Source organism: Pleuronectes platessa, chromosome 2 (assembly GCF_947347685.1).
Source record: "Pleuronectes platessa chromosome 2, fPlePla1.1, whole genome shotgun sequence".
Taxonomy (NCBI): Eukaryota; Metazoa; Chordata; class Actinopteri; order Pleuronectiformes; family Pleuronectidae; genus Pleuronectes; species Pleuronectes platessa.
This window is the reverse complement of record NC_070627.1, coordinates 17,111,186-17,138,599: the sequence shown is the minus strand read 5'-3', so window position 1 is coordinate 17,138,599 and position 27,414 is coordinate 17,111,186. Positions and strand designations below refer to the sequence as shown.

The 27,414-nt window shown below is 39.8% G+C and overlaps 4 protein-coding genes across 6 annotated transcripts; 2 read left to right on the top strand and 2 right to left on the bottom strand.

Annotated features, from left to right (window-relative positions):
- Nucleotides 1–1,471: 1,471 nt before the first annotated feature.
- On the bottom strand, nt 1,472–6,296 carry LOC128459966 (uncharacterized). The gene is made up of 6 exons (XM_053444947.1): nt 6,136–6,296; nt 3,648–3,764; nt 3,543–3,567; nt 3,401–3,453; nt 3,248–3,306; nt 1,472–2,409 (listed from the first exon to the last, which is right to left on the bottom strand). The coding sequence occupies exons 1-6, from the start codon at nt 6,272–6,274 to the stop codon at nt 2,152–2,154; spliced, it is 651 nt and encodes a 216-aa protein (XP_053300922.1). The 5' UTR covers nt 6,275–6,296; the 3' UTR covers nt 1,472–2,151.
- A 2,295-nt stretch (nt 6,297–8,591) lies between these two features.
- LOC128458764 (translocon-associated protein subunit alpha) lies at nt 8,592–13,613 on the top strand. Its single transcript, XM_053443736.1, has 9 exons — nt 8,592–8,751; nt 10,064–10,182; nt 10,272–10,365; nt 10,496–10,623; nt 10,983–11,117; nt 11,442–11,518; nt 12,318–12,396; nt 12,575–12,668; nt 12,765–13,613. The coding sequence occupies exons 1-9, from the start codon at nt 8,682–8,684 to the stop codon at nt 12,827–12,829; spliced, it is 861 nt and encodes a 286-aa protein (XP_053299711.1). The 5' UTR covers nt 8,592–8,681; the 3' UTR covers nt 12,830–13,613.
- An 893-nt stretch (nt 13,614–14,506) lies between these two features.
- Nucleotides 14,507–16,442, top strand: LOC128424514 (neuritin). The gene is made up of 3 exons (XM_053410714.1): nt 14,507–14,667; nt 15,366–15,519; nt 16,214–16,442. Exons 1-3 carry the CDS (start codon nt 14,616–14,618, stop codon nt 16,440–16,442), a joined length of 435 nt encoding a protein of 144 aa, XP_053266689.1. The 5' UTR covers nt 14,507–14,615.
- Nucleotides 16,443–19,699: 3,257 nt separating this feature from the next.
- sys1 (SYS1 golgi trafficking protein) lies at nt 19,700–24,662 on the bottom strand. 3 transcript variants are annotated; one of them, XR_008341979.1, is made up of 5 exons: nt 24,509–24,662; nt 22,768–23,024; nt 22,600–22,667; nt 22,000–22,320; nt 19,700–21,607 (listed from the first exon to the last, which is right to left on the bottom strand). XR_008341979.1 is itself a non-coding variant. In XM_053442596.1 (4 exons), exons 2-4 carry the CDS (start codon nt 22,927–22,929, stop codon nt 22,080–22,082), a joined length of 471 nt encoding a protein of 156 aa, XP_053298571.1. In that variant the 5' UTR covers nt 22,930–23,024; nt 24,509–24,662; the 3' UTR covers nt 19,700–22,079. The 3 variants fall into 3 exon arrangements, 1 of the variants encoding a protein (XP_053298571.1); XR_008341980.1 differs by having other exon boundaries at nt 19,700–19,924; XM_053442596.1 differs by having other exon boundaries at nt 19,700–22,320.
- Nucleotides 24,663–27,414: the final 2,752 nt, after the last annotated feature.

Here is a 27,414-nt window from a genome sequence, read left to right as displayed (position 1 = left end):
TTATCGTCCACATTGATTTTATTGCCTGAACTGTTATCACTACCATGGTAGATATAGTTTGGTGATGGAATTTACAAAGTAATGAACAAACTTACCTTTTTCCAAGAATTTAAATGTATGTATAATAATTAGGGCTGTGAAATGATTAAAATTTTTAATCAAGTTAATCACAGGTTTCTATGGATTAATCATGATTAATCACATTACCGATTTTTTCGGAATATTTTTGTGAAAACAAGATTTATGACATTTAACTTTTCTTTTGTGCTGCAACTCAGCAGTTCTTCAGCAGTTATCATTGCTTTTCCATATGGAACATTAATATAATCTTCATCCTAAACAGAATTCGGGTTCCTTAACCATTGTGTGGTTGAATAAAACTTTTTTTTTTAAATTAAACAGAAATTATTTGAGCTTCTTAGCCATAGGATGGTTGACATTTTTTATATTTTTTGTCACACAACCATTAACCACACCATGATACAATCTAATGCCTCTAAAGGCCCTCTTAGCTACTCGGTCTTTAGCCAGTTGGTGAGGCAAACTAACTTGTTCAAATTCTCTGACAGTAAAGCTGACCGCTTCTTTTGCACAATGTGTCCGGCGAGTGACGCCGGGTTCACACCGGACGCGGAAGCGACGCCGAAGCGAGGCGTAGGCGCAGCGCCAATCCTCTGGCTCCCATCCACTCCCATGTTAAACCGCAGCGCTGAACACACCGGAGGCTGAAGCGTAGCGTTGTGCCGCGGCTGCCTAGCGCCGTGAAGCGATCGTTTCGGCGTCGAGTCTATTTTTTCCGCTTGACGCGAGCGTATCGCGACAGGAAACACACTGAAAAATTATTTTAAACGATATAGATGACATATTTTCTACGTATTCTCCACATAGGCTTGAATGGAGAATACGTAATTTACCCTCGACACCCGACATTTAACGGGGCAAACAGCGGAGAAGTTCGTCAACATGGATTAAAATAATAATTGAAGTGGAGAAGTACAGAGGTGTATGATCCTCGGAACATGTTGTATAAAGACAACACTAAAAATGACACATGTTGGGACGCTGATGCAGTTAATTTTGGAGCAACAAGTAAGTATATGCTTGAAAAAAATTATTAAATGCCGTTTTTACCGCAGGCTGATAACAGCGGCGCTTCGGCGTCGCTACCGCGCCCGGTGTGAACCGCCAAGCGCCGGCGCGCTAGGGATTAGCGCTCACGCCTCGCTTCGGCGTCGCTTCCGCGTCCGGTGTGAACCCGGCGTGACTGCATTAGAGCGGCGACTAGTGCAGAGGCGGCGGAATTGGAAGGTCCTTCTGCGCATGCGTTAAATGCGTTTAAAAAAAAAAAAAGAATTAATCCTGTAATTTAATCATAACGCGTTAACGCGTTATTTTTCACAGCTCTAATAATAATATATTTGTTGGTATCGGTTGAGGTAATGAGTGAGGCGCAGTGAAAGGGTAAAAAACATAAGCAAGAAGTAAGCAGTTTTTAATAAATGTGTGTTGCAGTAAATTTAATGTTACAGAGCCTGACAACTGAATTACTGAACAAAACTAATATGATAGAGTCAAACAAAGTTTAGATTTTATTTTAAATCATTGTTATTATCATTTATTTTATATCAGTAATGTTATCAGGTGGAAATGCATCAAGGATTCTGTGACTTGGCAGGTTTAAACATTAACATATCAGATGTGCACGACCTTAATTGAACCTTAGAAGAGATAAGGATGAGGCAAAGCAGACAAACATCCCTGACTTCATCGACAGAGGAAGTAAAAGAAAAAGTACAAAACTCAAAAATATATTTTACTTATTGATATCTGAATTTTGAATGCGGATTGATGTATAGGCAGAGTTTAAGTTCAATAATCCATGAGTATCATTTCACTAAAGAATACATTACCAAACACAGGCTGTATTTCTTTTGATTTAAATAAAACTCAAAAATAAGCTTAAAAATAACTGTATTGACAGATTGTTCTCTAGTAAAACCAATACCAGTGGGTTGCATGAGAGATATGTGTGCATGTGCACCATCAACTCACAAGTCATTTTTGATATGATGAATAACAGTGCTCTCTAGTGGCTGCAGGTCACCTTACAAAAAGACCATTTGTTGCATGTAAGCATATGTAACTTTTTTTTCAGAGATGGTTGGCATAGTCCTCTCCGGTGTCTGCAGTGACGACCATTTTGGTGCGCTGAGTTTGGACAGAAGCGTATAAATCAGACATGGTGGAGACGACGTCTGTGTTGCCTTCATCTTCTTTCTCTGGCTCCAGGGCCACCTCAGACTCCAACTGAGCTACATCTGAGTACATCTGTGTCTGTGGAGAGCTGCGACCAGACTGTGGCCGCGGAGGTTTCAGACTCAGATTGGCATAGAAGTCCTGAGGTTTGGTCTTGAGGGAGAGACAAAAAACAAAACTATATCAGTGTGTGTGTGTGTGTGTGTGTGTGTGTGTGTGTGTGTGTGTGTGTGTGTGTGTGTGTGTGTGTGTGTGTCCTGTAAAAGTTCTGCCGCTGGTCTGTCTTTGGACTAACTTGGGAACTAACCAAGTACCTGAGAAATGCTATTAATATTATGACATATATGCAGGGATGGAACATTTTGATGCAAAAAGGGAAATAAACCAAGGCATATTTTCCCAGCAAGGGTGCCTTGGTTTAATTCCCTTTTCTTGTGATAGATGCATATTTTAAAAACTGACTTGATATTCCCCCTGTTTCTCTGACTTGAAAGTATCAAATGGTAATCATAAAACTTCTGGTGCCCAAAAATGGCAACAAATTTTAAGATTAAAACTATTTGCATCGCCCTGCACAAATTGGTGGTAATTCAGCCATGTTCCCTTTTCTTGTGATAGATGCATATTTTAAAAACTTACTTGATATTCCCACTGTTTCTCTGACTTGAAAGTACCAAATGTGTATCATAAAACTTCTGGTGCCCATAAATGGCAACACATTTTAAGGTTAAAACTTTTTGCATCACCCTGCACAAATTGGTGGTAATTCAGCCATGTCAGTACAGGCACAAGACACAAGACACCAACTTTTTTCTTGTTGCTGCTTCCATTTTTTCCCCTGCTGCTTCTCTTTATCACATATGACAATGGAAAAGTGTTGCTCCAAGGGTAACTGATGTGAATAGCAGTTTCGGAACATGATGAGAACAAGTAGTGATGGTTTAATTTTTGTAAAAGGGTTTCAGGCCTGAACCTGTGAGTTAGAACTCACTCTCTGTCGGTCCCTCACAGACGAGTGTGGAAGATCATCTTCTCTGAATGAAGGCCCATCTATGGAAAACATCATTAGCAGATGCAAATGCGTAAAAGGCAAAGACTCACAAATGTATTAAGACGTACACATGCTCACACACAATGTACTTACCTGTTTGTATGTTTCCATAAATAGGATTTTCTTCCATCTGCCTATCACTCCGACTTAAGATTGATATACAGAGAGGAGAGATGGTGATTTTTTAACCTCCGGTTCTTAACATTTAGATAATTTCATGATTTACTTTACATACCTTTTTCTTCCACCTGTCCCTTTTCCTGGAACAATACATTCACAGTCAAATACAGACACTTCATTTGTTTTAACAGGATTTAAAAAAAGCTAATAATATAATTACCTCTGCAACATTGGGATACACAGCAGAAAATATTCACAGATAGTGAGACTGCCAGCAGTGCACCGATACCTACAAACAGCCATTGTCTTTGACACTGTGAAAGAATGTCACCGGAGCCTTGAGAAAATGGAGAAAGAACTTTATTTATTATGGAACATTTGACATTTTTAAATATCCCCTTCAGATGTGGCTTCTATATTAAGAAAATCACATTTTTGAGTTTGTATGTAACACAACCAGTTATCAGCTGTCAGTGCAGTCAATGTGACAAACTCAGTCTAATCAGTGAGAGCTTTTGTAAATGTGAAGCTGCATATGGCCCAGGGCTGGAATAAGTTAACTGGAGACCAAAGATCCTCCATCCAGTTGTGAAAAGGAGGCCAGGATTCAATCAATTGGGTGGTTGTTTGAATAATTCAAAGGATCAGATAGAAATGCCCTTGAGCAACGTGTAAATAATTTCCCGGTTCTGTACACTAGCAGTTAACATTTCTATTATTAAATTATCTTTTTTTTTGTAATCCTTGAATAAGATTTGTTAAGAAGAACTATTACACATAACAGTTGCAGTGTAAACATCCAAACGGTTTCCATCTCTGCTGGGAAAACAAGGCACCAGAGTAAATCATGAGAAAAAGCCTAGCAGCAGTTCCCTTAAGCAAAACATTTACACTTTCTTGAGTGGACCTGCTCAAGCATCAACTGCAGAAGATGTGGTTTTCCTCAGGCGCCCAACTGCATGAATATTTGAACTGTAGGATTGCAGAGCTCACAAGCTTTTTGGTGCAAGAATACATTCTCAGCAGAGCATGCTGGATGCATTTGCTACCCTGCAACACACTTGCAAAACCTTGTTTCAGTCGAGCAAACTGTGGTAGATTGATGTTTCACTGAATCTAAAGCACGCCTGAGTAGAATCAAATATTCAGTCAATACACCATGTATTTACCACAGAATCAATTGAAAGATGTCTTAACTATCAGCTTGACATGGTTTCTTTGGTATCTTAAAATTCTTTAATTTAGTTTTAAAGTTAGAGTTTAAAGTTGTACGGACGCTTCTGTTTTAATATTTGACCCTTGAAAAGGTCCAGTCTGGTTATATTATTGTGGTTTAAGTAGTATGTAAATATATAGAATAGTTGACGCTCTGTCAACCCTATCTGGGATTGTCTTTTCAGATAAAAACACAGGTAAACAAATCTACAATGCAAACACAACACATTGTATTGATATCTGTATTGATGTATTATTTATTATCATTTGGTAACTTCATTATGATGTGAACACACACTCCCTGCGGGATTTTATTAAGTAAATCATTATATCACATTGTTTCCATGACGTCACATTAAGAGTCATGGTGTTGGGTAATTATGAAGTCGTCACCCCGGCATATACAGACAAACTGAGTTATATTTAACTGAACCCCAACAAATATGGAATTAACAAAAGAGGTCATACACACAAACTTAATTTCTGCCTTATTTCATATGTTCACTTTGCACTCATGGTTTTTTTCTGACAAATAAATCCCACAGTTTGGTTTCTTTTAGCTTGGTTCATCATCTTTTACAACCAATAACTATAACCAATATAAAAAAAAATTTATGTGACAAATGAGGAGGTTAAAAATAACATGACTGAGAAAGGGGATGTTTAATGAATCCAGAGAATTGTCAGCCATTGTCTACAATTTATGCGGTCCAGCCAAGAATACACTGCTTTAGCTAACTCAACATTTTCATAATGCGGTTTGTGGCCTCATGCTTTGTGCATGACACAGCTGTCTTACTAACGGTGAATTCAAAAATGTGTATTTGTGGTGCTTTCAAGATGGTTGTATAATGGATGACAATGTTGGTTTAACTGGAGACACACGCCACTCTGTGTGCTTTTAGTTTGTAATTTGTCAGAGGTCCAATGTGTTCTTTCGGCAGATGAAGAGCTGGCAAAAATGGGAAAGTAAATGGATAAATGATTGGTATCTAAACATAAACAGATTAATGAATCCCCATTTAGGTTTGGCTTTCACCATACCTTTCTCATGTGAATTTGTTGCTTGGTGCTCGATCTTGGTGCAAACTGTCGCTCTCTTTAAAATCGTAAAGTCTTGATTAATACTGTGTAAGAGCCTCAGATAATTTAGGTAGTGATTCAATACTAGATGAAAATAAAATTCAATAGATTCCCTCACACAATCTTATACTTCAATGTTGGATCATCTCCTGGTATTGATCTTCTACTGACCTCAAATGTAAATTATGTCTCAAGAACACGTTACTGAATGTTGCAATTGCAGGTTTTGATGTATTGTGTTTTATGTAAAATTGCTAAAGTATTCCCTCTGCCAAATAATAGCATAATACTGATTCCTTGTCATTGACATGTAAAATGCAAATGTGATACTTACCCTTTACTTCTCATATCCACTCTAACCTAAAAAACAAAAATAATTTCACAGCGTTGAGTCTTCATTCAAAACTTACCATTCGGTTGTGTGTTATTGCAAAAGAATTCCATCGAACAAATAGGTTTTAAGCAAGGACCGTTCTCTTTGGTTCTTCCCGTATCTGCCTTTTTCTGCACTGTGTCTATAGAGAACATTCCTTGAAGTCTAAATATCATCTACTGTGTGTTCTCATATTGTGATGCTTTTCAGGGGAGGAGACAGGTTTTTTCTAGGGACTGTTGGCACACAACAGGATGTGTGCTTTTGCAGAAAACCACAAACTTTTGTTAGATTGATACAAACCTCCAAGGCAACAGGTAGTGAGCCTGCAATGGTGCCAACCTCCACTTGTTAAGGAGAAGAACAATGCTAAGGAATATGAGCACAGAACGCAGTTTTATTTTAATTAATACTTATATTGTCATTTATTTAAATGTGAATATTTCTGTTTTATGAAAACAGATACTTTCTTTTCAGCTACAAATATACGAGGAAATAGGACATACAGGTATATATATATATATATATATATATATACATATTAAATAAAACTAAAGCATTATCACATCATTTTCTTGTTCCATCTGTTTGCACAACAGTCAGCTGTGAACTGTGAGGACAAGAATACACCTAAAACAGTGACTGAAACTGAGACACACAGATGTTGTTTCTCTAATCAGATACTTCCGTCAGTTCACTTACATGTACTTGACTCTGCACCACATTGTGTACTTACTGGTGTGCGTGAATTCTGTCCGAGAAATGTTGTCCCATGCAGCCAAACGGTTTCAGTGAATCATTTACACAACCCACCCACCTACATGAGATGAGTGGGTTCCTGCAAGGTGTGTGGGTGATGTATAGTTCGTGCCAAGACCACCTTTACATCATGAAACTCCAACAATTATTTTAAGTGGTGAATCGGCACAAGTAAGAAGTAAATGTTTTTTTTTTTTAAGGAATATCCCTCACTCCTTATGTAGATATGAAGGTCAATAATGAAAACGTTGAGTTTTACTGCTCACTGGTTAGTGATGTCAGAGTTCACCTGTATTCTGCAGGTGTTGTCCCTTGTTCTGCTCTGTGCAGCTCTCTGCACAGTTCATCCTCCTTTAGGAATCTGAGCTTCACATTATTCCCGGAAAAAAAAATGATTTTAGCCCAAGTGAGATCGTGACTCACTTATAAGTACAGAAGCACGATTAGCAAAACGCATTGAACTGTATTGAATGTAAAAATACTCGTAATGCAGCAGAGTTATGCTGTACATTCCATAAGATATCATTAAATTACAGATGCACTAACAGGTAAGCAGCTTTATTGTAGTTAATAAAAAAAAAATTGTACTGATGGGTATTTTACTTTTATAAAAATGCAGTTTTTTGAATTGTATGTAAAATCTATAAGTAGGCCAAGTATAGATATAATTTTTTAATGTAACCAAATTCGAAACAAATTCAACTTGTTTCGAGTTGAATTTTAATGTCGGGGTTTACCTACACTTGGATGACCTCCCAGGAGCAGTATATGTTCGTGTTTGAAGAAGTGTTCGCCCTATTACTTCAATCGTGTTGGATTGCCTGTAACGCTGTTCACCCCTGAAACCCCCCCCAAGTGTTTTGTGGACTCAAACATTTCACCCACCCCTCCATCAGCGTAGCAGTAAAGCCTGAAACATGCTTCTGCGTTTTCACGGGCCCGTAAGCGCAAGAGCCCTTCCGGGTCCCTTACGTGCTTATGTATCCCTTCTTACGTGCTGACGGGCGTCGCCCCACTTTTCTAAAATTTACGGCAAAGCTCCGCAAGCTCACTCAGCCCGCAAGGCTGTGATTGGTCTGCTCTACATCCCTTCTGGAGCTGCATTTCCGGTTTCATGCCCCATAATACAGGCAGAAACAACGGAAGATTTTAAAAAGAAGAATGGACAACCGGGAAGAACTCCTGTCGGAAGAGGTCCGAAAATATGAGCACCTTTACAACCCGTCGATGTCCGAGTACAAGGACACTGAGATGGCTTCCAATTCGTGGAAGGAGATCTCGGCTAACGTCGGTCTGCCGGTCGAGGAGTGCACGAAGCTCTGGAGAAGGATCAGGGACAAATATGTCCGACAGATAAACTCTCTGCCATGGTTCACCGTGTGTTTGTAATGGAGAACACGACTGGTAGAAGGTAAATAAACAGTCAACAACGATTGCCACACCCACAAAGAAGGCGTCTCTCAGGTCGTCTTCGACAAAAAGCATTACTCCGCCTAGTGTTCTGGCGCGGAATTGCTTTATAAGACGCGCAACGGTTGGGGAAGCATGAATGACAACGAGTCTTGCGCCACAGCGGCGTGAAAAGACGCAGACGCAGTCGCAGAAGCATGTTTCAGGCTTAAGTACATAATGGGTGAATTTTCATTTTGGGGTGAACTATCTCTTTAAGAGTGTGGGACCTCCCAGCACTGCTGCACACAAACCTCCCAGCAGGCGGCCCCGGGCCCCGCCCCCCTCTCCTCTAGTCCCTCCCTCCGCCCGGCCCGAGTCCTCTGCTCCGCTGAACGCTGATGTGTTACTAGCTCCAGCTACAAGTCCAACAAGATGTTCACCCTGGGATCCAAGCTGCTGCTGCTTCTCCTCCTGGCCTTCCCCTGCGGACTCATCTCCATCGGTAGGTCGCGTGTGGACGGGTGTGGGTCGCGAGTTGGGTCCCGTCGGGTCTCTTTGCGAACTGTTCGCAAGTTTAGGTTCTGTGCGGACGTATTGACGTGGCATAGTCTCACAGCAGCGCGCACGCAGCTTCACGGCTCCTCTAACCTGGATGTGATTTATCCACATCGCGCACGGCGGAGGAGAAGAGTCGGAGCTCGTCGCTTTTTTTATTTCGTAGGGAATGGAAGTGATCGAGCCGCTGAAGTTAGAAAATACGTTTAACTTCATGATCTGTAGAATCCAGTGTGTTTCTTCAAACTGTGCGCGTGTGTGAGAGAGCGAGTGCGTGCGTGCGTGTGTGTGTGTGTGTGTGTGATGCAGAAACGGTTAGCTGCTGCCCCTCACAGGGACACGTCACCATAGATATGATCGTATGTCTCCCTTCCCGCTGCCACACATTAGCATGACGACTGGTTATTGTTCTGCTCAGATTAGTTTGATAAACAAGTGATCCAGGTTATTACAGTCGGGCTAAATTCAAGTAACCTGGCCACCATGGAAATATACCATCAAATCCAGACTGAGTCCTCCATTCATTTCCAATCACATCAATTCTTGAAAGCAGAACTAACCACTGGAGATAACTGGTTTTGATTAAGCACATTAAGAATGTTTATATTGGACTGGTGTGTGATGGTTCAACAAACAAAGATATTTAACTCACATTTTAATTGTGTTTAATACCGTTGATAGACTATGGTAATTTGGTGGCCTGGCTATTGAAGTTTGAACAACCTATTTACTTACAAAGTTTTGAGAGAGAAGATCATTCGTCATATTGTCCATTTTTACTCATGTGTCGCGGTCCAACAAGAACTACCAGGGAAATGATGCTATTAGTGAATCAACTCATTAAAGTCTTGATATGATAATAACCGCTGTCCTAAATGGTATTTCCACTCATCATAATATAGGGCTGGGGGCGATGTGGCACAAAAATAAATATCAAGACTAAAATCTTCACATTAGTTGTTTTCAATAATTATCAGGATTAATCGAAAATTATATATCTTAATATATAAAATCAGATTTTTGCTCTTGAGTTATGGTTGTGGTTTAAACTCGTCTTTAAGAGCAGAGATTGACAAACACTTGAGGTCGATCATTTGTGTGTTATACCTCCTATCTATGTATATTGAACCTTTTGTAAAGTTGTATAATTGTTGATATAGTTATATGTATATGGTTTTATTGCACAGTCCTTTCTTAATATCAATATTATTTCACCGTACGACCATCACTCATGCCGTCATGTCCTCTGATCCACGCAGGCCAGGTCTCTGCAGAGCCAGACTCTGCTGAGGACACCGTCGAGGATGCAGATGCTGCCGTAGATGAGGAGGAGGACGATGAAGAGGTTCTCGTTGAGGAAGATCAGATACAAGCACCGGTGTGTATATCTCTGATCAAGCAGCAGTGGGACAAAACACATTTTTTTATATTAGGTGGTTATGTGACAATGTCGTGTTCATCCTTCAGGAGGCTGAGGAGGAGGAGTCTGATGAAGGCGAAGATAAACTGGCAACTGTTCACCCTGATGCCGACACAACCATCCTCTTCACGACAGGAGAAGGTTGGTCCAGGTCTCCTTACTTGGGGTTTCACTTTGTGTAAAACCACAACCTACACAGCTTTGTTACCACACTTTATAACTGATGTTTTAGCTGTATTTGATATTTAATCATATGCATCTTCTTATTCAGAGTTCTTTGCCAATGAGATCGTGAGGTTCCTGGTTGGTTTCAGCAACAAGGGGAGTCAGGATTTCGCCGTCCAGTCATTGGAGGCCTCTTTCCGTTATCCCCAGGACTTCCAGTTCTACATTCAGAATGTAAGTTTGATCTCAAATAAAACCACCAGCAAACACCTGCACCTTTTCACTTCATTAGGACTTGGATGTATAGAAAAATTCTTTAAAAATTAATTAATGAGTTGGTTAAATAGAACGCTGAGATTTAAAAAAGGGAATAATGTGTGTTTATGAAGTTTAGGTACTATTCCTCTGAACTATATCATTAAGGCAAAATAAAATCCATAACATTTTTATATCTTAGCTCATGTATAAGTTAGCATCTGTTTACTTGTTGCCCGCCCTGCCACTGAACACAATGAATACAATACTGCCAAATATAACGTTACCATTTACCACATTAAAGCTCAGTTTTTAATGTTGTGTGTGTGTGTTTTCAGTTCACAGCTCTGCCCCTGAACACAGCCGTGCAGCCCCAGTCTCAGGCCTCCTTTGAGTACTCGTTCATCCCAGCTCAGCAGATGGCCGGTCGTCCATTCGGTCTTGTTATCCTCCTCAACTATCTTGACAATGAGGTAAAAACAAATCAGAAAAAATATTTTATTCATCATTAAAAAGGTTTGTTGGTGGTTGGCCACAACAAATTTAACTGAAAATCATAACTTGAAGATGCCATAATCAGAATCATTTTTTCTGTATCTTCATGTTTTATTGAACTGGGATTGGCTTGCTCTTTACTCTCTTTAGTTTCTCCCTACTGAGAATTGACTTTTTTTTTTTTTTGTAATAATGAATGAGGTGATGAATGCTGAATCATATACCAATTAGATTTTTGAGGAGATGTTTCAAGAAGGTTCCTGAAAGTTGAAGGTATTTTCTCACTAGTTTTTTTTCTTCAGGGTAACGTGTTCCAGACTGCCATCTATAACCAGACTGTCACCATCATTGAGAGAGAGGAGGGACTGGATGGTGAAACGTAAGGCTGAGTTATATCCTATCATGTGCATTCTTATCAATGAAAAGGTCGATGAAGCTTCTTGTCCCATTTATATTCTTTCATGGCCAAAATGGAGAGAAGAGCTAATTATATGTAGATAATGTGTAAAGCTAATTATTTTTGCCTAGTTCTTTTACTTATTTGCAGTGTCTCATGAGGCCACATGCAGCTCATTACGGCTCCCTAATACAAACTCCCCCAGAACATTGCAGCACATGCAAGGCCCTGTAAAAGGAGGTGTGAAATTGGCACGAAGAGATAAGTTGTCCGAATCGTGCTGCTGGTGCAAGATGCAGGAACTGTCGCCAGCAAATTCAGCAAGGACGGGGGAAAAAAACAGTTTTCCATCCTAAAATATCATATCTGGGGCCAATTGATCTACATTAGATTTCATGCACAAAGTTTGCCAAGAGATGGTTTTGAAGTTGCTACTGAAGGCAGCCATTTGGTGGAATAGGGCTCTTTCTAAATTTGCATCCATTATTTAGGAGGCAAACTGGAGAAGGTTGATGGGAAGTGATGGAACTGTTTTCATACCATCCTCCTGAAGTCATTAAAACTGTGCTTGTCTACTATGTGTACTGAAATAAGCTGTAAAAGAAAAAAATATATTATACCATTAGAATGCCACTCAGACAATACATGCCTCCAGAACAGCCCAACAGTCCCCTTATTAAACCACATTTTGTAGTTTTGGGATAATCCTGCTGACAAACAATCCAACAAATGTAGACAAAAACATTGATTTATTCAAGAGATCATCTTTTTGTTTTTTCAGGGTGTTCCTGTACGTGTTCCTTGCTGGCCTGGTCGCCCTGATGGTCTTTGGAATATACCAAGTCCTGGAGACGAGGACGGTATGTGTTCGTTTTCAATAAACTGTTGAATTTCATATGTTAAGATATGTGTGTTTGTTCTATACATGGACATTACCTCAACCGCCCTACATACCGTTCCCTTAAACAGAGAAACATTGAGATTGAAGCAGGCTAATGGGTGGAGATAAGATGTTGTCTTTGATCCTGTGTTTTGCAGAAAAAGAGACTCCCTGTGAAAATAGAGAAGGGCACTGGTGGGATGAGTGATGTGGACATCAGCTGGATTCCTCAGGAGACTCTTAATGTCATGAGTATGTTCATATTAGTCCCCAACTGTCACAAATAATAACAATAGGCTCATATTACTGTTACACACAAAAAGCTGATCCTCACTTCCTGTCTTGCAGACAAGGCTTCCCCGAAAGCATCTCCAAGGAAACGAACCAAGAGGGCCGCTGGAACTGATCAATAAAGCTGTCCATGTTTCCATCCGTCATCATAGGGTCCATCAGGCTTTCAATTCATCTCCTCACCACAGTAACCTGATCCCCATTCACAATGGATCAGCATTACTGGAGCCTGACCAGTTTGTTCTCGAAGTTTCTGTGGATTTCAGTCTCTCAGTCTGATGTTCCTGTTGGTGTCACAAGCAGCGTCCTGGACGCTACAGCTCTGCTCAAAGTATTTAGACACTAACAGGACGGAACTACAGTTCATTTTCTAATGTGTGTGTGTATAAGGGTAAACCATGTGGTCATTAAAAATCATGGAAAAACAAAAGGGATTTGGTACAGCTTGAGCCCAAAACAAGCTGAATAGAATGCATCCATGTGGATGCTGTGACATGACAATAATTAAATGTTAATGTCATTATTCAAAGACTTGTCAAAATGATGATATATGTTATGACCTGAAAGCATCCACATATCTTTAAACCACCATTGTGCCTGACCTGCACTGTGATTTTGATAAAAAAAATGCAGTTGATTACGACTACCCACTATTCCCCCTCTGCTGTTAACATCTAGTTACATGACATGAGGTCTGGGCCCTTTAGGTGCGATGTGATGTTTGTATTATGTGGGGGAAATGGCAGCTGCAAGAACAAAAAGCATTAAACAGTGTTCTCTGCAGGTTTCTGCAGCTCCTTTTCATCACCAGCCTGTTGTTAGAGGCTCAGCGGAGCATCTTTACCAGATGCAGTCTTTCAGATTGTATTCAAGTATTTGTGATGAAACAATAAATGGGTGAACAAAGTTCTTTTTTTTATTCCTGTTTGTTGCTCTCTTTGAAACTGTATCTCTCTATGCTGCTGTAGTCTGCATTCTGTCACAGGTTATGCATCATGCAGTAATGTTACTATCATGTGCAGAGCTTCAGTAACATGACAGCTGTGCACATAGCGTCATGCTAGGAAATTAGGATGGAAATGCCCTGAGTCTTTTTGGGTTCATTAATTACTAATTCTCGTATGTGCTCTGTATAATGATAGTAAGTAGTTTAATTACTGAAATAATATAAAATAATAATGAAAAAAGATATTGTTCAATTGCCATAGTCCAAATAATTGATTCCAAACATGTAATCTAAATGTCCTTCAGGATTAATAAGGTATCTATTTATCTATCTATCTTTCCAGCCGCACATACTTGTACACGTGTATTTTGGGAAAGGTTTACATATTAATATATTCTGATGTTTTTTTATGAGGGAGCACCATCACTTTACATTTGTTTTTAACCATTAAAAAATATGTCTGATGCAATTAAAGATTTAAAACATGTCTTTAAGTCCCCGAGAGCGGAATCCTGCTATTAGATCTTGGCAGCAGCTTAGTGGAATAAAATGGAGATCCCACTAAGAGAAGGCACAAGAGGTGAAAATCTATAACACGAGCATGAATGTGATATAATAACGTGCCGAATGGAGGCGAGCACCGTGTGGGTCCCGGCGGTGAGGGAGGAGTGTTGCGGGGTTGTGCAGTGCAGGCTGCTGCTGCTGCTCGGGGAGGTGCGGGAGCTGTCCGGTGCTGAGGGGGGAGAGGATGAGCTCAGCGCCCGCCGGGGGGCAGGTAACGTCAGCACCAGTCGGTCGGGGCAGGGAGAGACTGCGCACACACACACACACATACACACCAAGTTTTTTTTATCAGCGCTCCATCACTGACACACACATGAAGAATGGGCAGATGATCATCCCCGTTTGACTCAACGCAGCTTCTCCTTCCTCTTTTGCCGCTCGCCCTGACATGGGATGATATGGGATTTTACATGTCGACGAAGATCGGGGGGATTCTCGCGTTTGCTCTGGGTAAGATATTTCCTTTTGGTCCATAAGAGAAAACTGCCTGACATCGATTCATCTCCCTGCATCTGAAATATCACTGTAGTCTTCATGCTTCTCCATCTGTATTTTACACAATGGCGATAAGATCTGCACCGTGGTGGCCAGCTGCTGGTAGAACAGCCCCATCCACCATAGATAACGGCATGGGTGGTCCAACTTGGGTGTTGGTGTGCAAGCTTGTATGCAACATAAAACAAATAACTCATAAAATGATCCCTCCCTTAATGTCACTTTTAGTAGTGTTTGGTGCTTTAATCGTGCTCATTTTGCATTGTCCATGTGGAAACTCTGTGTTTTGGCATTTGAATCAGAAATAGCTCTAAACAAAAAATTGAATTCCATGTGGGAGAAATGTGTGAGGTGCAGTGATCACGATCTGTGACTCAATCTGTTTCACAGAAACACAAAACTGTAAAATATGATGAAATATTCAAAAAAGAAAAAAGACGTTTATCGGAAAAAGTATTGAATGGTATAAAAGTTGCATGATCATGACCAGCGAGGCAGTGAGAAGGAAGAGATTGAAAATACTCAGCATAGAGAAAAATAATAATAATTTGTCAGCAATAAAGTGCCACTGATTCATTTTTAAACTTCATTCAAAATCATAGTTTCACAGGTTTATAAAATCTGTTCACTTGTCACCTGGGTCTGTTTTGCAGTGTTCCTGTCCGTCTCGGTGTCAGGAGACTCAGTAGACGTCAAGTGTGAAAAGGTTTACAGGGACTTTTCCTTCTGTGTCCTGGAGCTGGGAGAGAGCATGGACAACTATCAGGAGAACGTGACCAGTGAGAGTGGAGTGGCGGCCGTGTGCAGGTGAGAATAACTCTATCAGTGTGTGAACAACATGGACATCTCTGTAATGAACATCAAATAGATCCTGAAGGTTTCGATTCGAGCCAAACCTTCCTGATTAATCCACTTTCAAAGAGGGCGAGAACTGTCATGATGGGCTGGAATAAAAACAGACACAAGCACTGATCTGAATCACTTGTGCATAAGATTGTCTGTCAGTTCAGTTTGTATGAAACAGCACAAAATTGATTGGAATAATATAGAGAGAGACAGATGTGCATAACCTCAGAGGCAGAATAGAGAAATGAGTGGTGCTGAGACACTGAGCTATTGTGCTAAATAATTTATGACTTCGCTGCAGCTGTAATGAAATTCCAGGGACACATTTTGTCATTGTATCTGCACGTTGTCTACAGCACCACCACCGAATATTGAAGATAAAGATTTAAACATAAGCCCTCAGTTGAAAACTGCCCACTTGCAATATAATGTGTAATATTGTTTCACTCGGATGCAGTTGCCATGGCAATTAAAGCTCAGCTTGACTTGCTTGAAGCCACTGTAACCATCTGAGACCATCAATAGATTATTGGCAAGCAAAAAATGAAACCACGACAGCCAGAGCATGTCTGGATGCTTGTATAGCCATGCCGGATGATCTGTGAGTAAAACTGGCAGATGCAGCGTTGGTGTGATGATCCTTTGTTTGCCACAGCCACTGGGAAGCCTTCCACACATGTGCCCTCACAGCGCTGACCGACTGTCAGGAGGAAGTCAGCTCCATCTGGGAGACGCTGAGGCAGGACTCCAGGAAGATGCGCTTCCAGGGAAGTCTGTTCGACCTGTGTAGCCCCAGCTCTGCTCCCAGCATATGTCCAAATCTCGCGGCACTTACTCTGCCACTGCTGCTGATCGTGACTGGGCCCAGCTGGCCCACTGTATAGATGGGATCGGGGCGATGGTGAGTGTGAGGAGAGGGGAGAGGGAAGGAGGGCCTCACATTCCCCCTGGGTTCAGTCCTCCTGAGTTCAAACTTAAAGCCAAGGATTTAAGAGAGACAAATGTTTTAACAAGGATTATTTTGACACAGAGCCACGGACGCCTTTGGCAAGCCAATCAATACTTGCTGTGATGAATAATGTTTGAAATCCTCTCAAATACTTCAGCTTGATCTCTACTTATGTCTAGACGCTGGTGCAGCGGTGGAGAAAATTACCTTTCTGCCAATTTATCAGTTCAGGCACACTAAAGCAAAATTCCAAGTACTGTAGGGATTTCACTTTCAATGAAAAACAGAGTCTGACAGCTCTGTCTCTCGGTCAACACTTCACAATAGGTGGAAAAAAATACATGTGGATACTTGTATCAACTAAAGCAAAACAGAAATGCAGCAGTATATTTGTGAAGATTATAAAGCAATGACAAGTTTTAGCGGCATCAAAATTAGTTTGTTGTATACACATTTCATTCCTGCTCCTCAACCTGAATGTTTGTACTTGCTCTATGTAACTTTGGTGATCATGTTTGATTAAGATCAGTGTGGAACTGACTGAATGTCTCTTAGAAGTCATTACAAACCAGTGTTTATCTCAGATATTCAGCGAGGAATCTTAAAAGATATCAAGAATCTTAACAGAGTTTGGTGTTTGTTACAGCGGCAGCTGCTCTGTTTCAGGAAGCCCGGGATCGTGGGTAATGTCCACTGTTCAGTTGTGTTTCAATTACGTGAGTGGCACACAAAAACCATGGAGCACAACAGAATGAATCAGCACATGTGGCTGAAGAGGGCGCTGTTGCTCAGTAAAAGCTACATAGTGTTGCTTTAACACTGAGGGTGTTTCTAAAGAAGTATTTGTTGAGCACAAGTTTTCATTATATTACACTGATGGTGTCCTGTGAATGTGTCTACTCCCTGTACCATGTGTTTTATGGTTTGATCACAGCGGATAAAGAAATATTTCATCCTTTTGGGAGTTAGTTGAGAACATCAGCTCCACTGTCACATATATACATTAAACATAAGCTAATGCTAGCAGATACATAGAATTTTGGATGAGGATGAAAATGAGAAATAAAATGTGAATTAGTAAGTGTTAAGGGCTTTTGTAGGCAGATATTGTGATCTGTGGAGGAAGCCAACTATCGGTTTTAGTATGAGAGATTTAGCCACTGTTTCGTCTAATTCTCTGCAGAAAAGCTAATAAAATACATTGCTTTAGTTTCACTATAATGTTAAACAGTGAACATAGCCAGTCCATAAAGATGTTATTAGCTAACACACTACAGGAAAACATTTAAAGGGACACTCCACCCATAAACAATAGCAATGTTTCTGCAAATCTCAGCTATCGGTCTCAAAATCACAAAACTGTATTAATTTGTTGTTGGTGTGAAAACCAAATCACCCATCATTGTGAGAGAATGACGGCAAAGCTAGCAACTGCAATGTTCAAATACATAACACGTGAAATGTCCCTTTAACGTGTTTCCAGCTGTAGTGCACATGTATGGAAGTGACAATCAAGCCCCTTGTTTGAAACCTTTGACCCCTTCTCTCCATCGACCTGTCAGCCCACTGTGGCTGATGTGGCACGGCTGCTACAAAGACACCAAAAACCCACGTTCACTCCTCCAGCTCCTCCCTCTCTCAGAGCCACGCCCCACACCTTGGGTCACTCTTACAATCGATCATCAAAATCCTGACCTGTTGATGTCTGTGACTAAATTTAAATATGGAGCGTGAATGATCAGTGTTTTTTGTTGTTTCAGATGTCTGTTACATCTTGTTGGAAACTTCTCACCTGTGTTAAACACACACAATATAAGCAGATCTTTACCTCAGATTACTGCAAAAACATAGTATGGTAAACAGTATGCAGATAGAATCCAACCCTGTGTTTACTATCACAGAGATTAGATTTTCAAACAAGATTCTGTATAATTCAGCAAAATTATGATTAAAACTTCCCAAATTATCATATTTTAATATTCATGCAGCGTGTTTACTTAAATTTATGCACCTATAATTAACTTTGAATGAAGTCAAATTATATGCAATAGCGAAATAGCAGCTGCCATAATTATTTTTTTTTAAACCATACAATTGGTTTTGTATATGAGTTGTATTTTGATTAATCTATCTATGAATTATGTTCTCATAAAATGCAGATTCAATACTGCTTCATTTATCCGTTTCATGCCTTTAATTTGGTGAAACCTGGGCTTGATTTTACTACAAATCCTCAAACTGCAAAAGCAGCAAAGAGAAAGAAAGGTGTGGGGTCTCATAGAAAGAAAAAGTATAATAGGTGCTGAGGTTAGGAGCAATATAACTGGCCGCATCCACCACTGATTAGACTGTTAGCACGAATAGCTGTGATGGTCCATATGAAGTTAGTATTTAGGAAATGTGTGACTCATCTTCTCATGCGGCAGTAGTCACTGAGATTTAGAGCAAATAAAAAATTGATTAAGCAATAGCATTCATCTTTGTTTCTTCAAAACTGTCACCACTTGCACATTTATTTTAATTGTCTTAGGCATAATCAAAATATAGATAATTTCCATGATCCTGAATATTATTCGTCACCAATTTTGATCACAAATGCATGGGTTTTTGTGGCAGCTCCTTCCTCGGACACGGCGTACAGTGGTATTGATCTGTGCATGAAGTTATGCTAGCTCCTCAGTGTATCTGCCTTCTTTCTTATGCACATTCAGCCACCCACCCCCGCACCCATCACATTAGCATGTTTGTTCTAGTCGTTTTTTTTCTTCTTCATGTTTCACAAGTGGTAGCATTATTATCATCCTTTGTGTATCTGGTCGTGAGAATACAAACCAGTTGTGGTGTCCTCCGAGCATGAGCAATATGTACGGTCACTTCTTTAAAGAGGTCTCTTTAATATCTTTGTATGCTGTTTAAGAAAGCATGAAAATGACTGTGTTATCATGAGCATTACACAACGATTATCCCTGAAATCAGTTTAAACATGGAGAATTTTTTTATGTAAAATCAAGTCAGTACCCGTGTGATGTTTTTAAGTTGACCGATAGAAAAGCACACCATTTACAAACTGCATAAAGCAATATATGGCAAAGTAATGTTTGTAATAATAAAGCACCATGTTTAAAACAATACGTGTGTGATCTTCTCTTCAGCAAAACTATTGGATTGGAAAGACGGAGAGACACAAGGTGGTAAAGCAGTGGCATATTTAATCGATGCAGTAAGTCCTCGGCTCTACAACCTCATTTACAACTGAGCTTCTGTTTTTAGTCGTCCATGAAGCAAAGCGTTGCTAATGAGGATCGGCCAGCAGTTTTTCACTCGTTAGCGCTCTCCCATCTGCTCCTTTCCACCTGGACACTTCCTACGGTGACGGTGGTGGGAGGAAATGAGAGGTCAGAGCCCGAGGTGGAGAACCTGAGGAGGAGCACAGACACGCTCATGTTGTGACCCTCATTAGAAGATCCATCTTTGTTGTCTGAAGCATAATGGCCAATCATTGTTTTTCTCCTGCAGATTCCTGACTGACATATTCACCGTTCTCTTCAAACAATCCAAACCGGCAGGGTTTATTAAACAGCGTATCCACAGAGGTACTTGCATTGTGCAAGTGTGCGAGAAAAAAAAAGTCTTAATGCTTCTGCAAACACAGTTCAAATAGTCAGAGGAAAATATTTACAATTTAACTATAATGCTTCTGTCTAATATCAAGCCAGGGAATATAATTACATGAATAGGTCCAGTTCACAAGTTTTGTGTGTTTAAATAAAAACTTAAGTTATGCTAAAAAATAATAAAATGGTGGCATTGGGAATACTTGCACTGCCATGACTACAAATAATCAAATACCGACAATGGCTTAGCAAGAGCAGTCATGACTTTGAACAAATCTTAAAGGAATAGTTTTGAGTATGTGCTTGTTTGCTTATAGTTGCTTCAGATAGATACCACTCTCATGTCTGTAGCCTAAAAGAAAAACCGGAAGGAGAGGGTTTCTTTGCTCTGTGCAGAGGTAATAAAATCCAACTACCAGCACCTCTTAAAGCTCATTGATTAACATGTTATGTCTCATCTACTTTAATTGTACGATAACTAAATCTAAAATAAAGGAGTGCCATGGCTGTGAGTTTCTCATCAGATTAAACCTATGAGAAACTAGAAGGGCGCCCAGACAATGCATACCTGTGCAAAAGCTCTATACTGCTATGTTAAATCATGTGAACAACATTCCTGGATCAGCCCGTTTATCTGGATCCACTTCAAAAGGTTATGAGTTCTTCAATGATTCATGCCCCACCCCTGCACAAGCTAATTTGAGATTTGTTTTGTAGTACTGCTGCCATCAGAAGAACAAACAATGCAAAGATTATAGTATCAGAGGTAATAATATGTTACAGTGAGCTTAGGAGGGGCTGGTGTCAGTTTTAAAACATGCTCAGCATGTTGACCCGCTTACAGATAACTGCATTGACCTCAAATAGACAAGAAAGCAAATTTACCAAAATGTCAACTGTACCAATATTGTATTTTTACTCCACTTCAAAACCAGATTTTAATTCAAGAGACCACATATTCCGCACTAACAAGGTAATTTTGAGTCTTAAAAGCTGATTTTCCAGAAATCATCAGTGCTGCACATTTCAGGTGTTTTCATGTCACCTCCCCAAAAACAGTGACTGTATGTTTGGAAACACAGCTGGTTGCTGAAAACTGTCCCCCAAGTGGCCACCTTATCTGCATAATACACCATGACATGAAGAGAGGGAGGCAAACAAGCTGTGCAAAATACTGTACTGAAAGTCTAGAACAAACAGAATGTACAAAGTTTATCCAGATAGGTAAAAAGAAGCCTGATTTTACTGGTGATATGTTAAAGGAGAAAACTCTCCGACACATAATGTTGACTGCGATTACTGAATTCAAAAATCCTCAGTTTGAACATTGGACTTTTAATCCAACATCTGGATTTTTTACATCCGGTGACTGTATAAGACAAAAAAGATATAACTGATAACTTTGCACTTACATCTCTAAATTGCTGTGAGATATAACAAACAATATACCCTGTGACAGGATGGTCATGATGTCCGGTGGCTGCCCCTGCAACACAGCAGAGAGGAAAGAGGACAAATGTCTGGTTTGGACAGTTGTCTAACGCCCCTGTTTATAATCAGATATTTCTTTTCAATGCATTTGAAAAAGAAAAAATACTTTCAATTTTAAAAAGTTTTAAAATTAGGAAAAGGAATGATCGTGCTAATGTTCTTAGTTTTGAGAGGAAAAGTTACCAGTTGTCAAAGAAAAAACTTCTAACAGTTGTTAGTTTCACAGAAAGTGACGTCCTCTTTCAGGCATAGTATTATGTATCTTAATATGTTAGAGTGAACACTGTCCAACATTTAAAGGGCAGAGAATAAATAGATCAGTTCATCCAATGTATCCGTTTAAGAGGAAATGCATGACAATCTAACAGATGCAGGGTCTTCTTTTACCAAAAGTGGAAGAACGTCCATTGAGCGAGTCCGTTGAGGGTTAGCCAGCCACACATTTTCAGCATGGTGTCGACAAAAATTCACAGGTTAGACTTGGGTCCACTATTGACAGGAATGGCCCTGAGCTCAGTTCGCATGCACAAGTACTCTCCAATTACAGCCATCAAGGCCATGCAGGCTATATTGACGAGCCACCAGGACAGGGCAGCTGGAAAATGAGCGTTATAGATCCAGCAGCCGATCATGTGGAAGAAATGCACGGTGACTGTGAAGTCCAGACACTGTTTCCCTCGACGTATGAAGAACCACAGACCAAGGGCGCTGCAAGAACAAGGAGACCGAAAGGTTGTGTTGTCAGTCATGTTTGTTTTTTGTTTCTGGTAAGATTCTTGTGTTGAACCTCAAAATGAAAAAGATCAAGACTTGCCACACAACAAATCAACAGAAATGATTTTTATACCCTTTTAAGGTAAATGCCTAACAGTGTTTATTTCAGTGTGAATAAATCCTTTGTACCATTTACAGTGTTTGTATTACAAGATCCTTGAACCACAACATACGGCTCTTGTCTCTATGGAAAAAACAGTAGAAATGACTCACCTGGTGAGAGAGTTTAAGATGAACGCCATCATTGAAAGCCTTCCTTGTATTGATGCAAAGCCAAGCACCTGTCACAACGGAGCAAACATTTAAGCACAGTTTCAGAAGTGAACAATTTTGACACAAAAAACAGGTTCCACAGATAGAACATCTTACACAGTGACTCACTTCGTAGCTGAAGATCTGGTCCAGTGATCGACTAGAATGCACCAGACTGTCCACTCCGGCCAACCACAGGCCCAAGAAGCTGTAGTAGATGCATTGCATCAGCACAATCTGGCCCACGATGAGAACTGGGTCCCAGATGTAGCTACGGAAGTGACTGGCCATTGTGCTACCCGTACAGGTGCAAAGGACGATAACAGCTGGCCTAAAATGTTACCAGCCCACCCATCCAGTGTGACCTGTGTGTGCGAATTCAAAATCTGAAATGAAAAAAATGACATTTTGAAATCCATTAGTACCTTTCATTCGTGGGATTTGAATTTTATGCCAATAGTTTGATCAAACACTGAAATGGGACAGTAATGCAGGACGACAGTTTATTCTCAAAGCCACATACACTGGTGTGCGGTGTTAAACAGTTATTTGACAATCTTAACAGAAAAAAGAAGAAACTCAATAAGTGCGCACAATTCAGGCAATGGCCGAGTCCGAAATAGCTTTTCAAAACATCAAGCTGGAGCTCACCATGACCTCTACAATATAAATGTAATAAACACTGTTAGCTTGTAATTATTGTGCAACACTTGGTTAGATATAAAAATGTGTTCCTGGAGCTGTTTAACGAACCCCTCATTAGTTTAAGCAATACAAACAGTCCCAAGTGACCAGAGTCATAAACTATTAACCACTGTTATCAATAGACTAGAGATGTTTTCAATACTGTACCTTTTTATGTTCAATATGTCATAATAATAGGGTGGCAGAGAGAGCTCAAGTTAAGAAAACACAATCACAGTCAGAAAACATCTTCATCCATTTTTTTTCACACATGTTGCAAAAGTCAACACGTGCAAATTGCGAAAAAGACACCAAAATGTTTCCCGGTACCAAAAAAAGTGAAAAACCTGCCGGTAGTTCAATTCTTGTGTCGCCACATTGATGAGGTTTTTTTCTTAATTTGCGTGTGTTTTTCCTAATAGCATTGGTTTTCTTAATTTGCAGTGGGTTAAGCTCTCTCCGCTGTTGTACAATCAAGCTTTAAAGCAAAGATGGATCTTTACTATAAAAGTCCAAATAATAATGCATTTTTGAAGCTGATAATGACTTTATTAGTTCTGTGTTGTTGCACATTCATGTCTTTATTCTTTTATGCATGTGTGTGTCAAGGTGTAATGTGGTGACCAGACTATAACTACAGGACAGTGCAGTGCTACAGTTTAAGATACTGTAGATGTTTACGGTCCTATCCAACACACAGGAAGGTGTCTCATCCCAAATGTATTATAATCCATTGTGTATATGAAGACACACAACAGGAGAGCTGCGATTAGTTTCTGCTGATGACAACCACAGATCGTGTTATTGTATCGGATCAGCAACAGCGTGTGTCATAATGCTGTTAGAATTACACACAGTTCATTTCATTAGATTCAGGTAAACTTGAGAAGCACACAGCTAGCACCGAGCAACCAGCTAGCTTAGTTTCTTTACAACTACACACATTCAACGTCTGGCAAAAGCTAAAATAAATCAGATACGCAGTGTTAACCAAGTTTCCCGGGTCTTTTAGATACGATAAACAAAATGGCATTCCGTTAAGTTAACCACAAAGAACCAATCGATTCAACAGTGGGTGTAAACAGCAGCTAAGTTAGCGGTGGCTCAACTACACGGAGACTGACCAACAGGTAGCATCGTGTTAGCTTGTGTGCTCAGTCTGGTCCCAGGAGCAGCGGATACACACCTGACACCTGGGCTACAGGGACTTCAGGGCCCAGTGTTCACCACAAGCCTCACGTGTCCTTCCTGTCTCCACACTGACACCGACATCGAGCTCGGCCTTGTTGTCTTCAACTGCTGGACCTGGCTAACAACACGGAAGTCCTGGTGGCGACCCCGGAAAGAAAACTTTAACGACCTAAACTTTTTTCAAAGTAAAATACCATTGATAAAGAAAACAACAATCTATGTGGAATTGATCCTATTGATTCATCTTTTGAAAAACAGAGGGACAACCGGTTTCGTAATTTATAACAAAACACCTGCATGTAGGATGCCACACGACACAGTGTTTCTTCTTTTCTTTTATTTTGAAATGGTTTCCCATTTAAATGTGTGGGTGGTTGTAGCAGTAGCCTCATTGAAATGGAATGAAATTGAAGTTAATAAATGATCGTGATTGAAGAAGATGAAGGTTCTCCTCAAGTATATGTAAATGTATTTATTTTACTTGATGTGTGTGTTTTCTTCTGCACTTTGCTTTTCCTACTGTTCCCAAATGCTGATAAACGTTTTGCGTGTCATTTTGTTTATTACAGGCTTCAATTGTTTGTAATATATTTGAAGTTGAACAATAACTACAAAAATATTTGTGTTGAACCTAAATATTATTTAGGTTCAACACAATTATCACAATTTCTCAACACAATTATTATGTGTCGCTTTTTATTGGTTGTGAGAGCAAAGTAATGAAAAAATGTAACTTTCTCAAACACACAAGGAGGAAATTTCTTATTGTGTTGATTAAATAACATAAAATGAAATACATTTGACTAGACTTCACTCATGAGATCAAAACAAACACAATTATTTATTCATCTTATTTAATATTTTTGCTTTCTGTTTTTGAGCCTTTATTTAAGATGTAATGTAGTAACATAGAAAAATGATTGCTTTGTTCATCCTGTTTGAGGCTTTAGTTACACTGCCTCAGAAATTAATTATGAAAAAATGAATTATCATAATTTCCAGGCATGATGGTGTGGCTGGTGACTGGTGACACGTAGCTTGTTAATAGTAGGGTGAATTTAGATAATCTGGGACACCTAAGCTTCAGTCTGTTAATTCACTGTTCCAACAAAATCTAGTCAACATGACTTACTACATGGATATCATGTGACAGAAATCACATGACTTTATTGGGGTGATTCACATAAAGGAGGGGGCTAAAACTCTTTAGGAGTCTTAGGGGTAAACAGTGTTGCAGCCAAATCCAATTGAAGTTAATATTGACCAATTCTTCAAACTTAAAAAAAAAGTAAAAAAATAAGCTGCTCCTGTGGTGTCATCCAAAGACCCATAAGCCCTGAAATTCAAATTCGACTCAAACACTTTACCCACCCCTCCATTGGCATAGTGGTGATTAGATAACGAGTGAATTTTCATTTTTGGGCGAAGTATCACTTTTAAAGACATGATGTTACACACTCTTGTATACAGTAGGTAGATATGCACTAGAAGTTGTTTGCGATCTGTCAGTAAGAGGAAGAAGCTGTGTATCATCAATACCTCCTCCCATCCTCTTCCAGTTCCTCAGGTGTTCATGTGGGTGTGGCTCCATCAGAACAATGCCTCTCCTCCTCATATGGCTTTAAAAAATAATATCAGAAAACAAGCCTCTGGTTGACAGACCGGTCGTTGAAGTCACAGGGATAATTATCACATTACCTGTCCAGAGCAACAGAAAAACGCTTGTTTTTACACAGCTCTGTTTTTTTACATCAGGAACTTTCTCTCTCATTTTTGAAGGGCCTCCTCCTGCAGTGGTAAGAAATATTTTGTAAATATGCCCTCAAGTTTATCCAGTTGGCTGTTCTGTGTACTGTGTATGTACTGCTGGTAAAGGTTGAGACATGTCATTTACATACTGCAATAGGTTTTGGATTTTATCTGTTTTTAAGTTGACTTTCAGTTTAAGATAAGATACGATAATCCTTTATTAGTCCCACAATGGGGACATTTGTAATATTACAACAGCAAGAGTCAAACAGAGGCATCAGTAAATAATAATGATTAAGAGTGCAGTACTTAAATATGGGGAAATATAAGTACATAGAACATATAAATGTAATAAAAACAATTATATAAAGTGTAAAAAAAAAAAAAGCTGCTCAATAGTTTGAGCAGTGGATACATAGTTTTTTATCCACATGATTTTTGACACCATTTTCAGGAACACGATACGGACCACACCTGGGGCCTGAAGACATTGACATTGAAGGCAGATCAACATATTAAATTCAATTGACTCAACCCTATCTGGCCTTGTTCATCCTGGTAAACCAGCTATTCGAAGAAGGTATGACTGAGTCATAAAAAGTTTTGCTGGAATTTGCCATGATGTATGAAGATAAAAATTAGGAAAAAATAGGAATAAAATAGAAAATAAAATCAATTAAAGCCCTCAAAAAGCCATTTCATTTGCCTAAAATAAATTATAATAATTCTTACAATTTAGGGCTCTGGCCCTAAATATAAAATAGTACTATAAGCACAAGGGCAGGGATTATGCAAAACGTTATAAGTAAACACTAGGGATTGGATTGTGCAAATTAAAATTTGACTTGTTGAAGAGGCCAGCAGGAGTCAGGGCATGAGGTTTTGGTCCTTATGGCCCTTAGCCTCTTGCCAGAGGTAAGTGGCTCTAACAGTCCATGTCCATTGTGGGAGCTGTCTGCCACAATCTTACCTGCACGTCTCAGAGTCTTGGAGACATACACATCCTGGAGAGAAGACAGGTTGCAACTGATCCCCTTCTAGTCGGTGTGAATGATGCGCTTCAGTCTGGCCCTGTCCTTTGCTGTAGCAGCAGCATACCATACGGTGGTGGAGGAGGTTAGGATGAGCTCCATGATGGCAGTATAGACGTTC

Coding starts and splice junctions, on each gene's coding strand:
- LOC128459966 (XM_053444947.1), bottom strand. CDS start 6,274: ATGATATTTAGACTTCAAGGAATGTTCTCTATAGACACAGTGCAGAAA. Junction 3,765..6,135: donor CAATAACACACAACCGAATG/GTAAGTTTTGAA, acceptor CATTTTCTCAAG/GCTCCGGTGACATTCTTTCA. Junction 2,410..3,247: donor CTGTGAGGGACCGACAGAGA/GTGAGTTCTAAC, acceptor CTCTCCCTCAAG/ACCAAACCTCAGGACTTCTA.
- LOC128458764 (XM_053443736.1), top strand. CDS start 8,682: ATGTTCACCCTGGGATCCAAGCTGCTGCTGCTTCTCCTCCTGGCCTTC. Junction 10,183..10,271: donor AAGATCAGATACAAGCACCG/GTGTGTATATCT, acceptor TTCATCCTTCAG/GAGGCTGAGGAGGAGGAGTC. Junction 12,669..12,764: donor GGAGACTCTTAATGTCATGA/GTATGTTCATAT, acceptor CCTGTCTTGCAG/ACAAGGCTTCCCCGAAAGCA.
- LOC128424514 (XM_053410714.1), top strand. CDS start 14,616: ATGGGATTTTACATGTCGACGAAGATCGGGGGGATTCTCGCGTTTGCT. Junction 14,668..15,365: donor GATTCTCGCGTTTGCTCTGG/GTAAGATATTTC, acceptor TCTGTTTTGCAG/TGTTCCTGTCCGTCTCGGTG. Junction 15,520..16,213: donor GGAGTGGCGGCCGTGTGCAG/GTGAGAATAACT, acceptor TGTTTGCCACAG/CCACTGGGAAGCCTTCCACA.
- sys1 (XM_053442596.1), bottom strand. CDS start 22,929: ATGGCCAGTCACTTCCGTAGCTACATCTGGGACCCAGTTCTCATCGTG. Junction 22,668..22,767: donor ACCAGATCTTCAGCTACGAA/GTGAGTCACTGT, acceptor CCGTTGTGACAG/GTGCTTGGCTTTGCATCAAT. Junction 22,321..22,599: donor ATCTTAAACTCTCTCACCAG/GTGAGTCATTTC, acceptor TTGTTCTTGCAG/CGCCCTTGGTCTGTGGTTCT.